General features: G+C 40.3%; 1 protein-coding gene across 3 annotated transcripts in view; it reads right to left on the minus strand.

Annotated features, from left to right (window-relative positions):
- TMEM63C (transmembrane protein 63C) overlaps positions 1 to 14,041 on the minus strand; it is a 529,797-nt gene that overhangs the window by 237,206 nt on the left and 278,550 nt on the right. For all 3 annotated transcript variants that reach the window (XM_069208424.1, XM_069208421.1, XM_069208422.1), the window contains 4 exons: positions 13,805 to 13,892; positions 5,361 to 5,398; positions 2,058 to 2,200; positions 1,041 to 1,092 (listed from right to left, as the gene is read on the minus strand). In XM_069208424.1, coding sequence (XP_069064525.1) covers positions 1,041 to 1,092; positions 2,058 to 2,200; positions 5,361 to 5,398; positions 13,805 to 13,892 — 321 coding nt within the window. The remainder of the gene's footprint in view (positions 1 to 1,040; positions 1,093 to 2,057; positions 2,201 to 5,360; positions 5,399 to 13,804; positions 13,893 to 14,041) is intronic.

Raw genomic sequence — 14,041 nt, forward strand, 5'->3', positions numbered from 1 at the left:
CCCTCACTTATCAAAGAGTCACAAGGAATCTTTGTAGGTCGTGTTCACATGATGCTTGCAAAAATGTAACAGCATGTGCCAAAATTACAATTATGCCCCCCAACACCTGCCAAAAGGGTTGCTTTAGAAGGGAAGTGTTTTAGGTAGGTCTGGAGGGCTAGGCGAGTAGGAAAATGCTAGGATCAAACAAACATTGGTCAGTCAGCTTGCGATTGTCTATGGGGAGCATGTAATACTGGTATGTTTAGCAGAGGAATGTTAGAATACAGAAGAGAATGTAAGAAGAATCTCTGTCCTGAATCAAACATGCGCACTATCAAATGAAGTCTGCAGTGATTGCGAGGGCCCGGGGATCTCTGGCAGCTGTCTGACTGAAGCGACTGAGGTTTACTCATGAAGGTGAATAGTCAACAGGAGGCAGATGGTAAAGACAGAAGAAAGCAGCTAACATGGTGAGCGAGCCAGATGCAAGAAAACCGTGGGAGAAGAGAAGGCAGACAAACGTGTATGGTATGGGTAGAGTAGCTGTTCTGAACATTACAATAATTTCTGGGTGCTATTGCCCACAAGAGACACTTTCTATCATAGTGAAACATTTCACTATTTTCCTACATTAATCTTACCTGAATGTTACAGAGTTAAGAGGCCTATGTGTAAATATTATCTTTTGTATTGAATAGATTACGTTAGAAACTGCAATGCCAATTTTGCCATTCTACGCTTGTCACTGAATTGTAATTTATCCTACTTTCTAAACAATTCTTTGCAAAATGTAAACATTTCTATCCATACAGAGGACAACACATAGTCCCCCGCTCTACAGAGGTTTTTGTTTTCATAAAACTAGGCCATACAGCCTCACTTGAGCTATGAAACAAGCAAAGGTCTCAGAATGAAGGCATCATATTGTCACCACCTTGTCACTGCCCCAGAACCTGCCAAGACACACTCAGTAGCTCTGTGAAGTCAGACGAGTTAACAAAACCAGCTCGGCAAATACTCCCAATTCCCTCCCATTGACTAGAATTTGTTCAACATACTGTGTAGGCACATTTGCAATGGTTGTGCGGCCAAAATGAGCTGGGCTGTCACCTGCAAGAAAGAAGATGAAAGGTGTAGTGTCAGTGTTAGATTATACTGTTAGATTATAAGTTTTCATTGCTGTACCAAGATCTTCAGTGGCGAAACGCCACACCTAAATTTCAACATTAATACATTACTTCACTTCAAACATCCACTAACACACACAACACAAAAGTAGCAGTGTCCAAGATCTATGCCATTAAAACATTTATACACTGAAGATCAGGCCCTTGGTGTCCTGCTCAAGAGCCTGACGACTGTGGAGGTGAAAGGAAAAGGTGGGAACTAAGGAGTAAAGATGGAAGGCAAAGTAGGAAAGAGGTAAGGATGGGAACCCAAGAGAAAATGATGGAAATTAAAAGAAAGATGATGGAAACCAAAAACGAAATGATGGGAACCAGAAGAGAGAGGTTGGTAACCAAGTGGAAGGAGGCAGAAAACTAATGGGTACAAGGCTTAGACCCTTGAGGAATAAAGCTGAGATCTAAAGAGAAGACTGAGAATCAAAAAGATACCTTGGCAAGTGGGAGGATGATTACAAACTAAAGTGTGAGATGGAGCCCTTTTGGTTTCCAAGTAAATCTAATGAGTGCTAGGCATGACATGGAAGGCCAATCACTTTATCCTTCAACAACTGAGGAATGCAATACCGACTAGATGCTACACCTACACCAGACATTACACTTGATAAAAAACATTGAAACTGTCAACATAGATGAATACTCACATCATCCTTAGAAGTAATAAGCAATAGCTAGATGAGTAAGCCATTACGCTCCAGCTTACATGATATCATCAGTCGGGAGGGGGTGGGGGGCCCTAAACCCAATCCTCAACTACAGAACAAGAGTTTACCCAGCTCAGGGAGATAACCACTCTATGGAGGCTCATCTTCCAGTTTCTCCACCCAAACAACTATAAATAGGTCCTGTAGTTTTTTTTTATGTCACACTATATTTTGACTTCATTCATACCCAACAGGTCTCCGGAGAAGTTGACTGGTAGGATGACCGCAATGGAGAGTACACACATAAACATCAGGAGCGCAAGCACATGCCGCTGAAATGAGAGGTAGGTAGTGGCATCAACACCACACTTGGTTTGGATCTCCTCATCCCTGCAAAACAGACAAAAAAAGGTCAATGTTTTTATATTGAGCTTAAACTGGGGCTGGACCTATGTTAGCAAGCTTGCGAACTGACATACAAAGAGAATAAAAAGTAATTTACATGTAACTAAAGTTCACCACTGGTATCTTTCAAATATTCCCAAACTTTAAATAGTGTAGCATTTATCTGGCAATTTTCTATACAGCAGATGAAACCCAATTGCGCTGGAGTGCTCTACAATTAGTTTTAGTAAGGAAGCATAATGCCTGTGTAAGAAAAATACATCATTGAGTACCATAAAACCAACTGCATTTCAAACTCCTAGATATCCACTGTGAAGGATACAAGCTAGTTACATGAACAATTAGATTTGGGGTGGCAAAGATGAGCTTGGGAGAACAAATTGCTTGTTCAGTGGATTTGTGGATTAACGCTCAAGTCAGCTGTAGTCTGGGGGACTAAGATCATGCTATTCCTCAGATTGAGGGTGTTGTTTTTTAACCCAACCCTCTCTTGATGGAAAAGGCGCATTCTTCGTAGCAAATGGCCATTATGTTGGGACTTCTTTGTACAATGATTATAGAGTAGTTTTAAAATACACACATCAACATCCTCTATATTTTTTCTTGTTTTCTCCCATCCACATGGATTTAATTCTACTCTTTGGGGTCATCTAAAATTATGGGAGTTTGCAATGTGTACACCACAAATTGTTCACACCTAACCCAGAAGGCAGGTGATTCAGCTGATCTGTGGAAGATACCAAAGCTGGAGAAATGTAGATTCAAATAAATGTGTCTCCTCTGACAGTGGAGCATTACACAATTACATGCTTTGAATAGAATATACAGGAGTGTGTACTTGGAAAGTGAGGCATTCAGGCTTCAAGAGAAAAATGTATCTAATTGGTTCCACTGATCACTATTATCAGAGCAGAGATGCAAGCCATTAATGTCTTGCAAACGTCTGAGAAGGAGCTCAACCAGGCAATCTAACACTGGAAGTAGAATGAACACATCTGAAATGGCTATTGGAGTGCATCCTGCTTATAGCCTATCAATTAAGAAGCCAAGAGCAAAATATCCCAAAGATTAAATGGATGGTTTACAGATTTAAATGATATGCATGTAATCATTTTATTCTGACAATAAGCAATACTCAAAACGTGAATCTATGAAAGAATCAGTGTTTTCTTCCACTAGCATGCAATTTAGTTAAGTGGAGACAGAATATAAATCTCTGGTCTCCAACAATTAACCACTATGCTGCATATTTTTCCTGGTGCAAAAGAAACCCGTGACCCTTTTCAAAATGTGTTAACAAATATCCAAGGAGTCCTATGTTGGAAACCTATAAGCTGTTAGAATGGACCTCGACAAGGGTGTGTTGCACAAAATGATTTGAGATGATGGCTTCCTTCATGCTGCTCTTCAGATTTTCTAATATGTTTTCTTTTATGAAAGTTGTGTGTCAGTAGAGAAAGAAGTTACACAGTTTGGGAAGATGTCGCGGACAAGAACATAAGAGAGGTCAACAGCCAATGGGTGAGGAATGAGTACCTACCATTCTTGAGGCATGGGAGATTCCATTGTACGGGGGATACAGATGACCACGATTAAGGGACTCCTAACTGGGAGACCTGAGAGTCATAGGATATCTTTAAGGGAGCTAAGTAAGAAACCTCGGACTAATTTACCTCTTAAAGAAAAGAATGAGGACAACTAGGGCTAATGCTTCACAGGAAAGGGGTTGAATACTGGGAGGTGTAAACCTTTTATAGGGTTGTGTTTGAGTACCAAGAGGGATATTTCACAGGGATGGTTTTGAGGAGCGGTAGGTATTATATATTACATGGAGAGAGTTAAGGCCCACAATTAGTGGACCAGAAAACAGAAGAGAAATGACTGCAATCACAGGAAAGCATCTGAGGACTGCAGGGGATGATCCTTTACAAAGACGGATTGGAAGACCAGGAGAGATAGTTCCTAACATTTCTTGAAGCAAGTTCCAACAGACATGCAAGCTCAGTGGGGAGTTTTCTGGTTCTCATCAAGTTTTTGAAAAAGGAGCACAACAGCAATAAACAGCTTGTGTATATTTATCACAAGAAAGTGAATGTTGTAATAGCAAAACTAACCTATCCAAACGTACAAAAGAGCTGTAAAAAATAAATGGATCAATGTAACTGAATTGTGTTAGTATATACTCAAAATACAAACTCGGCAAAGAAAAATCCTTCAATGAGGGCACTTTTTTTTCATTCAGTGAGGGGACTGTTTTTTAATGTGATTATTATTTTTATGGACTGCATGCAAGAGAATCTGTTATTCAAAGTACTTGCAACTAAAACGTTCAGATATTTCACTGCTGGCTATAATCCTATATTGAACAATGTACTTTCTGAATACCGAGGTAAAGTTACTATACAAAGGAGGTTTGTTGCAATAGTTCTGTCTAGGTCAGTCGTCTCATACACAGAAGCTGGCAGCAGAAAACTAGCAGAAAAGAATAGTCTGCCATCTATATGACCACTAGAACATAGCAATATTCCTTTATCACCAGTTCTACCCTTGATTTCTCACCAGGAGTTAAAGTTGCAGACTCTGTACTATTAAAGTAAGAAGAGCAATGTGTAGAATACAAAGGCTGATGTTTCAATCAAGCGTACAAAACCCCCCCAAAAAAACAGAACACCAGACACAACAAACCATGACCCCTAGGTGGTGGCCTTGTGTAGAAGTTCTTTGCCCCCAGGTAACCAACCTACTTGCGATGTTGACACTCCAGGTGGACTGCATGGACCACCGGCATTTTACTTCAATAGTTCCATGCCCTCTTATGTTCTTTCATAAAAATTCCTTTCAACTGTCCCTTACTTGTTTACTATGGGTTTTACGTCTGTATTTACTCTTTATATATCCCTACCCCCTAATAGACCCTCACAAAATTCTATGGCATGGCCTTCAAAAGATCCATACTTTAGTAATAAATACCAAACTCTGCCACATACTCTCACATCACGCTAAGTAACTGTTCATACAGAATCTCCTCACTGCGCAATACAGGTGTCAAGATAACCCTGGCCACTATGTGTTTATAGAAAATAACATTTGGAAGCCAGATAATCCTCTAAAGATTTTTGCCCTTTTGAAATAAAACATTACTTACTTCATATGATATATTGAGGTGAGCCACGAGCAGAAACCCTGCAGAAAAAACGGCACAGAAAGTATGAGTTTCATAAGAGATAAAATGCAAATCTGCAAATGCACCCAGGTGAGATCTCTAAAAGACTGAGGACAAGTAATATAGCTCAGTTCAGCAGCCACTATAGAGATCTGGGTGCAATAAACAAAAATCACAGATTCCAATCTTGGCATTGTTGATTGTATTGAGTGAAATATTTGGTAGTGTGACAGGGCATTAGTGGCAATGTAAGTGAAAACAATACAACCCACAATCCATCATTCCACTCATAACTCCTGCAGTCATTATAGAGGCAGCTGATAAATCTTAAAACGGAATATTCCAACCAATGAACAATACATTTGCTGAATGCATTTGACGGTTCATCATTCTATAGCTGGTACTCCCTAGATAATCCATTAGATACTGTCAACATTTGCACCCCATAGCCCATATTTCTAAGGCCTCTACATTCATCTTCTAAAACTCATCCCAGCCACACATTTTCCAGTCTACAACCAGCTCATGCAAATGCATCCAGCATCTACAAAGCAAATCCACACCTTATATTACTAGCTAAAAATGCCTACTAGGCTAAACATGGTATTACTAGCCTTGATTTCTCCAATCACCAAGTCATGGCCACCTGATTCCATCTTGAAGCAAGATGTGAAATTGCTTCTGTACTGTGTATAGACATCCTTTCATCACTATGGCTGTGCTTCCTTTTACATGCAAGCTACTCATCCCCCTTAGCTGCCACCAAGATCTGATCATACAGGCAGATAAAACCAATAATGAAAGTATACAGAAGTTGAGAATTCTTAATGGGATCAGAAAAATGAAAGTCCAGATAATGGTATATTCAAGCTAGTTGTGAATGTCCAAACTCTTTCCTATTCCAAATTAACGGGAACAAAATTCATAGCACAGACTTAAGAGGTAGTCCTAGACGCCAGTCAATAGGCCAACAGGTTTCTAAAACCCTTTTGACAAATCAACTTGTTTAAAGGAACTAAATCAGGATATGGCTGACATGCATTTTTCTTAAAATGCATGTATCAGAGAACACTGGCACACACACTGGATGGAATTCAAAAAAGTAGGCAAACCAAGGGCAAGTGGTAGGCTGCAAAAACATGAGTCTGGCAAGGAATCGATGTTTAAAAATTCCAGGAAACAGCTTTTTGAACTCTCTCTCCTCTGGAGCATGCTGAACATGCCTAAGGTGATCTTCAAGGACAGAGTTATAGGTGATGAGACAAAGAGATTGAGAAATAGGACTTCTACTACAACTCCACTGCCAGTCAGCAACGGGAGGTGAAGCTAGTAAACACAGATATCATTTGTATATCAGGACCAACTTCTTCAGAAAAAGATAAGTGGATTTCAGAACCAGAAAAGATGCTTGAAGGTTAATATGGAAGTGTATAGACATTCCTGGGACACAGATCAACAACTATCTGCAGAGTACACCCCTAACTGAGGTCCTGTGTATCTGGATAAGAAGGATGGGATGGAAGTACTAAGAAAACAGTGGAGGTAAAATAATCTAGAGTTACAGAGATTTCTGCCTTAATCACTCATCAATCATGTACAGAAAGTGTACAGTTATCGAGAAACTAACAGTTGTGGACAGTAGCATGTGAGAAGCCACTACAAGTGAAAATACTTCATCTACCACTGTTGGCATTAATTCAGGTTTATACTAGAAGATATCACATTGGTAAGAGTTTTCTCTTACTACAAACTGTCTGTACGTATTTAGGACTAGAATATTGAAACATGTACCCTGGTAAAGGCGATATGAACCAGCGGCTAGAGCTGCTGACCTTTGAGCTGGGGAACCGGTCTGATCCGGCATCATGTAATACTGGCCAAATCACTTAATCTCCTAGTGTCTAAAAACAAAAAAAGAAGTCTAGCAGTCTAGTTTAATTGTAAAGTGCACTAATGCCCTTGGGTCAAATGTGTGCTATATAAACTGCAAAGAAAGTCCAGCAAGAACAGTTAGTCCCTTTTCTACAACTGGGTCTAGCTAATACCTTCATCTGTTCCGAACGCAGGTAATGATTGGCGTAGCAGTGAACTAAAATTGGATGTTGCATATATGTTTTTTTAGAAAGTCAAATAATGCTGCACTGAACCTTCATAGCATCTGGTTTTGGGGAGTGGGTGGGCAGAGGGAGGGTGTGGGATTTCCTTTAAAATATTGTTTAAACTATTGTTAATAGGAAAAATTAAAGGGTCTTGAAGAAAACAGGAATCAAAAAAGAAGCCCAGCCTTGAACATTTTAAGGACCTGGCAAAATCGAGAAAACCAACAAACACAGCACACTGTTTTGCTACTCAACCACTTCTAGGGGACTGCTCCAATTTCTTAAAGAAGGATTTGTAAAGTAGGTATCTGACTACATCTAGAAGCTTTGGATGACATAAGGACCATGATCAGAGAAGGAATGCTGTATAAAGCTAACATTTTTGGTCAAGAGCATTAAAGTAAAAAGACATCAGTACAATAACAATGTTGCACACCAATCAAATGGGCTGTATTTTGGCAATCTAGAATTACTGAGTTAGCAACCTACTATCTACAAGTAGGGACAAGGGTCACAAGAATATTAAACTTCAGGAGAACTGTTACAGCATTTGGATTAGTAATATAACAATATTGCTAACACGGAAAAGAGCAAAGGCAAATCTATGCTTGTCTTTCTCGTTTTTCCTTAAAATACTCTGCAGTATAGCTTAGTCTAGGCAAGAGAAAATCACCCAGTACAAGTAAACCAAAGTGCTAGAAAGACCCAAGTAGGAAGTCTGAGTAATCTCCCTCGTAGAGAAAGGGCATTCTGAAAGCAACGCATGAATCCACAAAAGGACCTGTTTAACCCGGGGACAAGAGATCTCTCAACTTGAGCACTTTGCTGAAGGTATAAGGCAGGAAGTTCGATTTAGTGACACATTAAGGCCCCAGCATAAAATTACTCACTGGGACTTTATTGAAGAATGTATGCGTTAGAGATCTTATTCAGCAACGGTCAATTTGTTAATATTTTTTATAGGAATGTGGTGGGAAGGGAACAGTATGTCTGTCCGTCTCATCCCATAAATTAAAAATGTACCTTGACATAAAAGTGTTTATATTAAATTGGCAACAGAAAGAGTCCAGGCTTTGAAGATTCTACTCGCCCACTTGCTATGGTGAGTCATATTTTATCAGGTTAAGCTATTTTTAGGACCTACTCGTCCCTTCTGTCAAGGTAAAGAACAGATGTTCTGTTCAGTCAGAAAGTGAAGGAGGCCTTTAAATCTTGTTCTTGTCACATGAGCTCCGTGTTCAGAGACAGAGGTCAAAAGTCAGTTTGTCTTACAATTACTTTTTCTTATGGCTACAGAGTTCCAGCATTTTGTCAGTTTTTTCTAACACACAACATTTAAATAGCCAAGTCAGCTGTACAAACATTTCAAAATCTATTTCTGTAGTTGTGAAAGCCTATTGTTTGTACTTCTGTGTGATGAAAAAAAATATTTTAATAGGATGAAAATCAGAACACTTTACTGATGTGCAGAGAATAAATATATTTTCCGAAACCCGGTTTCACAAATTGTTAATATATTATATAGTTTTATCAGTAAAACTGGAAGTTTGGGCGAAGGTTTTTGGGCATTTCTTGGAAATGTTCTGTGTGACAGTGTGCGACCACATGCTTTAGTAATAGATTTATGAAAAGAGCAGTGTCTCTAGATTATGTTTAAACACTCAATTAGTAAACTAAGAGGCAAGTAATGGATCATGTGTCCCCTATATGTATGCTAGGTTCTTTTTATACATGGAAAAAATGTTTAGTCTGTTTAGTCAAACAAAGATTTTTTTTTGCACAGCAGAAATGCTGAGCTAACATATTTGAAGGTACACTCATGTGAGAATGAAGAAAAGGCGACCCTGTAAACTAAGCTCTTTGTCTAGGATCACACAATTTGATATGGGTCAATTACATTACAGTTATGGTCTAGGTAATTATTCAAGTTACTCGACCTGCAGGTCTAGTAACATTTTTATGATCTTTTGAGGACTGGAGTCTTCCAACTAGTGAAATATTTTAATGGTGAAGGACTTATCCTTTGAGAATCATTGTGTGACTGGCATCGGTGTTGTGCCAGGGCAAGATTAATCTGTTGAAGGAGTGGAGTGGGGGACAATCTCTTCTTGACCCTGTAAATGGGCGTGCAGCACAACATGTCGTAGAGGAACAAGCATGAGTGAAAGTTGCCTGGCATTGGATTATTCACAGATTTACATACTTTTGAATCATTCTGGCATCAGCAGGTTAGGGATCCTCTGTGTAATTGCCGTAGTACTAAAAGATACACATAAGAAAAAAGTTCATGCAGCCTGTCCACATCATTGTGTACATCCATAGGGCAGCCAATTAAGTGGATATAGATTCAGCACTATCTTAAAGCACCATCAGCAAAACATTCCTGTTTGCAGTCGGGAATCACAAACGCAAGATTTTTTCCTGGTCGATAAGGTGCAATAATGGCAAAATGCAAGTTTGCCTGTGGAGATGAAAATCTTTGCACCATTCTTGGGTGAAAATGATTAAACTCTGTATCCTTTTAACTTTATTCTGCAAGACATGCCAAAGGGAGCTCTCTTACAAATCTAAATGTATTTGAGGCATTTCTCTACTTTGTTTTTTAGTGTAATTGGAAAATTTGAGTTAACAATATGTAATTAACAAGGCTTATTGTGGTGCCCCATCTAAACCGGACAGCAGGCCACAAAAGCAGGAGTACTGAAGCAGATCAAAAACTTGTCAGACCTCAAGGTTTTCTTATAAGTCTCTTTAAATGCTGTCACTATTCCTAATTTGTCCCCCATGCTGAAAAGGCTCCAGGGCTTCAAATAAAAAGTTGTGGTAAAGCAATGTATAAAGTTGTGGCTGGAGAAGTGCACATTGTTGTTGAATCGAAGAGATATGACAAATTTCCTCAAGCTTTTTTGGTTATTCATTCCAACTTATGCTTAATTCACATATATTAATCAGAAAAATAGGAACTATGTTGGAAATATGTGAAATTAAATAGAGGCTGGATCGATTAACCAAAAAAAACATTGAGGGAATTTGTCAAATTCCTTGGACTGAAAACGTGCACTTCCCCAGCCACAATATCGTACAGTATCTCACCCTTCATAAGACAAGTTACCACAAACGGTATGGGGTTCACCAATCATGTGGAGCTCTAATCACAAGAGATTATCCGTGGGCTCCTAGACCTCGCTGGGTGTAGAAAATGCGTAGTGTGGGTGCTGTGTAGGGTGAGTGCGGGAAGGGGGGATTTCCTTTTACGGACTAGGTGGTCTCACACACTATATAGTGTCATGCTTCATCATTTGACCACCTAGCCCCACCTAGGTAGGATAGTACCACCTGGGCGGACTCAACCTCACCGTTAAAAGAACGGGAGGGAGTGCGTAAATATATTTTATCTGGAGATAAAGGGATCCAGCTAAACTAAGGGAATATAAAAACACCTAGGCAGTTACCTGTGTGTGGTCTACACTTTTAATAGTGGTATCTGCTGGTGTAACTAAAAACAAGGGCGGGACACCTCGGTGAGAATGAGGACTCACTGGGTCGCCTTTCTAAGAATTGGCCGACATGTTTCTGCCCTCTACTATGAGCCATGGAAGGTCTGGGGGCATTCTTCAGGGCCTAGGATCCCTAACCATCATGCAAAGTGCAGATAGATGCGCCTCCCCTACTAAAAAAAAGGGGGGGGGGAGAGATATAATAGATTTGATATAATGGTCCTACCTTGGCAAGGGACTACCTCGCGGAGGCCTGAGGGAGTAGAAAACGAGGGTGATGTTAACTTATAACACAACACAGCAAACCACACTATATAATATAATATAAAAGGGGTGCCACAGCAAGCCAAAGTCATGCAGAGCACGCAGTGAACACCCAGTTCTGTTGAAAAATACAAAGAAAAGTAACCTTACCCTAATATCTAAGGCAACTGGCCTCAGATTGCAGAAGGGACCCTTCACCCTTCCCCCTCCCACCCCCCATGGGTGGAGTAGAGGGTTACAGACAACCCAGGTGAAACCATATGACATTTGTTACCTATACTCTGATCAAATCAGTACTGAGAAATTGCGTGTGTGAGAGAGTATAACATGAGTTTGCACCAATGCACACCCACTCCATTGTTTTAGACCTAGTTTAATAAGCTCTGCTAATAGTTGCGAGGATTAGTAAGGCAGACTGCCACTCTTTTTGTTCATGATATATAGGTGTCTAACCGGAGAACAGGAATTATCTGGAAATGCCTCCTTGGACACAAAGCAATGACTCAATTACTCCTCCTTCGATGGGAAATAATAGTTGTATGCAAAATGCCGCTGCTAGGCTATCACAAGGCAGTAAAGTGGCACACACTGCATACTATTAGCAAGTACTTCTGCCTAGATGACCAACCCAGTAGTAAAGCAAGGAGAGGAGTGGAAGTTCTCCGAAGTCATTCATCAGTACAGTGAGACTTTCTTCCGCCTAGCCGTTTATTTATACTGCTTGTGCAAGTATTTCAAAAGAATATGAATTTATGAAAGACTGGATCGAAACAGGAAAATGCTGTTTACCTGTAACTACATTCGCCCAACTTTTGTATTGGTAATTGATTCAGATGCAATGCTCTCAGTAGCACTCTGATGCTATACTCATGTGACTTACTTGTGCTTTAAAAATCTAAAGATTGGCACTGGGCAGGCGGGTGTGCCTACCCCCTTTTCTGCCTTTTGGACACACAACAGGAGGTAGTCTACACAGATGGGTGTAGGAAATGTATATATTTAATGCTTCTCTGTAAAGTATACAGGCGCTTAAAGTTTACCAGTGAGGCATAACTGAATAGCAAGAGAATCTATGAAATACACCACAACTGGAGAACTATAGTTAGAAATAGGAATTTTCTTTCACACCCTAGCCACTGTTGGCGTGAGTACAGCTATATGGGCAGGTCTGGGTGACAATGTGTAGGACAAGTGATTGTAATGCTTCAGGTGAATATAACAGTGTTCTGGTGGAGGCAATGCTAGGAGTGCAAGTTCAACTCTCTGAAGAAGGACCTGCTGTACACTGCTGGATGTGGTGTCCAAAGGGGCACCACAAGGCCTTCCTTGGAGGGGCAGTCTCCAGAAGCAACCAACAGCTCTTCAGGAGCTTTAGCTATTGCCAGTCATTACTTGGCATTAATTCAGGTTTATACTATATCATACTCACAAATTTTCAATCACAGATCAAGATAAAGGAATATTCCCTTTTGGAGCTCCGTGCTTTCATGATTTCCTTTCAAGTGTACATGATTTCATGCCTTAGTTTCGACAACCACTTTTTTTCTACTGAATACTAAACACTGAGCTACAGCTTCCGGCCTTCCCATACTATATTTTTGAGGAGCTGGTTCAGTAAAATACATATGGAGATGTTATACTTCCACTACGTCTGACAGTACCTTTTTAGGGCCTGCCAATCTAGTGCCTGAAAAACACTGTGGAGATGACCTGCCTCATAAGTGAATCCATGGCCTGCATCAAAACCATGTCACATTTTGTCAGTCACCTCCATGGCCCTGAACGACAGAGATAGAATGTTCGGTTCTCACCTTCCGGAAGACTCCCTAGTTATAGGGAAAATCAGAAGAGCTCCTCTCACCACATCAACATGAAAAGAAAAGAAAGCAGATGACTTTCTCATAACCATCCTTACACATATGTAGGGCTGGGGCGCCCTGCAATAAAGCTTTATCTACCTTAGGATCAGCCTGAGGTCTCGCCATAGTGATGAGTCAAGGTCTCATTGACCTGAAATTACAGACAGAAATAGGAATACCACTGAATTCTACAATTTATCATCCATCCGCCACTCTCAGGTAATAAAATCATTCATCTTACTGCCAGACAAAACTACAGTTCGACATCGTACTCTCAACCAATCAATGCTGCTATTCATTATTCTATGGGTAACTCACCTGTGCTAAAGCCAACTTGTACAGTTCACTGTCAACCCACTGCATTTAAAACGCAAAGCAGTCATACAACACATCCAATCCAGTGGGTTCACATTACCATACAACATCCAACAAGCATCCCCTCCGATCTACAATGACTCATCTATCTTTCAATCCAGTCACATTCTCATCCGTCAACATCCCAGCATTTCATCCATTCTATAATCCGTCATCTACATTTCACCCAATTCATTACCCCATCATCATCCCAGTCTACCATCCTAAAATCTACCGTCCTATGGATAAAACATCATTCTGTACACAAGGTTGTGCCTGAGAACCTGGGGATTCATCACATGACAGCTAAACAACAGACAGGGAACGAGAAGACTGATGAGGGTAGGACTTACCACATCCCGGCTGTCTAAATCTGATGGGCTGGTCTCGGAGGGGGATTTCTCCTTTTCACTCTGTTCCCCATAGAAAAGGGAGGTGAGGCTAAAATCACAAAAATGAGGGGAGAAGGGAGGAGATGGAGTATAAGGAAAGGAGAAAACAAGGTAGGGCAGAGCAGGAACATGAAGAATTAAAAATAGAGAGCAGGAGAGAATGGATACGAGGGATTAACAGTAAGGGGGGAAGAGTGA

This window comes from Pleurodeles waltl, chromosome 9 (genome assembly GCF_031143425.1).
Source record: "Pleurodeles waltl isolate 20211129_DDA chromosome 9, aPleWal1.hap1.20221129, whole genome shotgun sequence".
Taxonomy (NCBI): domain Eukaryota; kingdom Metazoa; phylum Chordata; class Amphibia; order Caudata; family Salamandridae; genus Pleurodeles; species Pleurodeles waltl.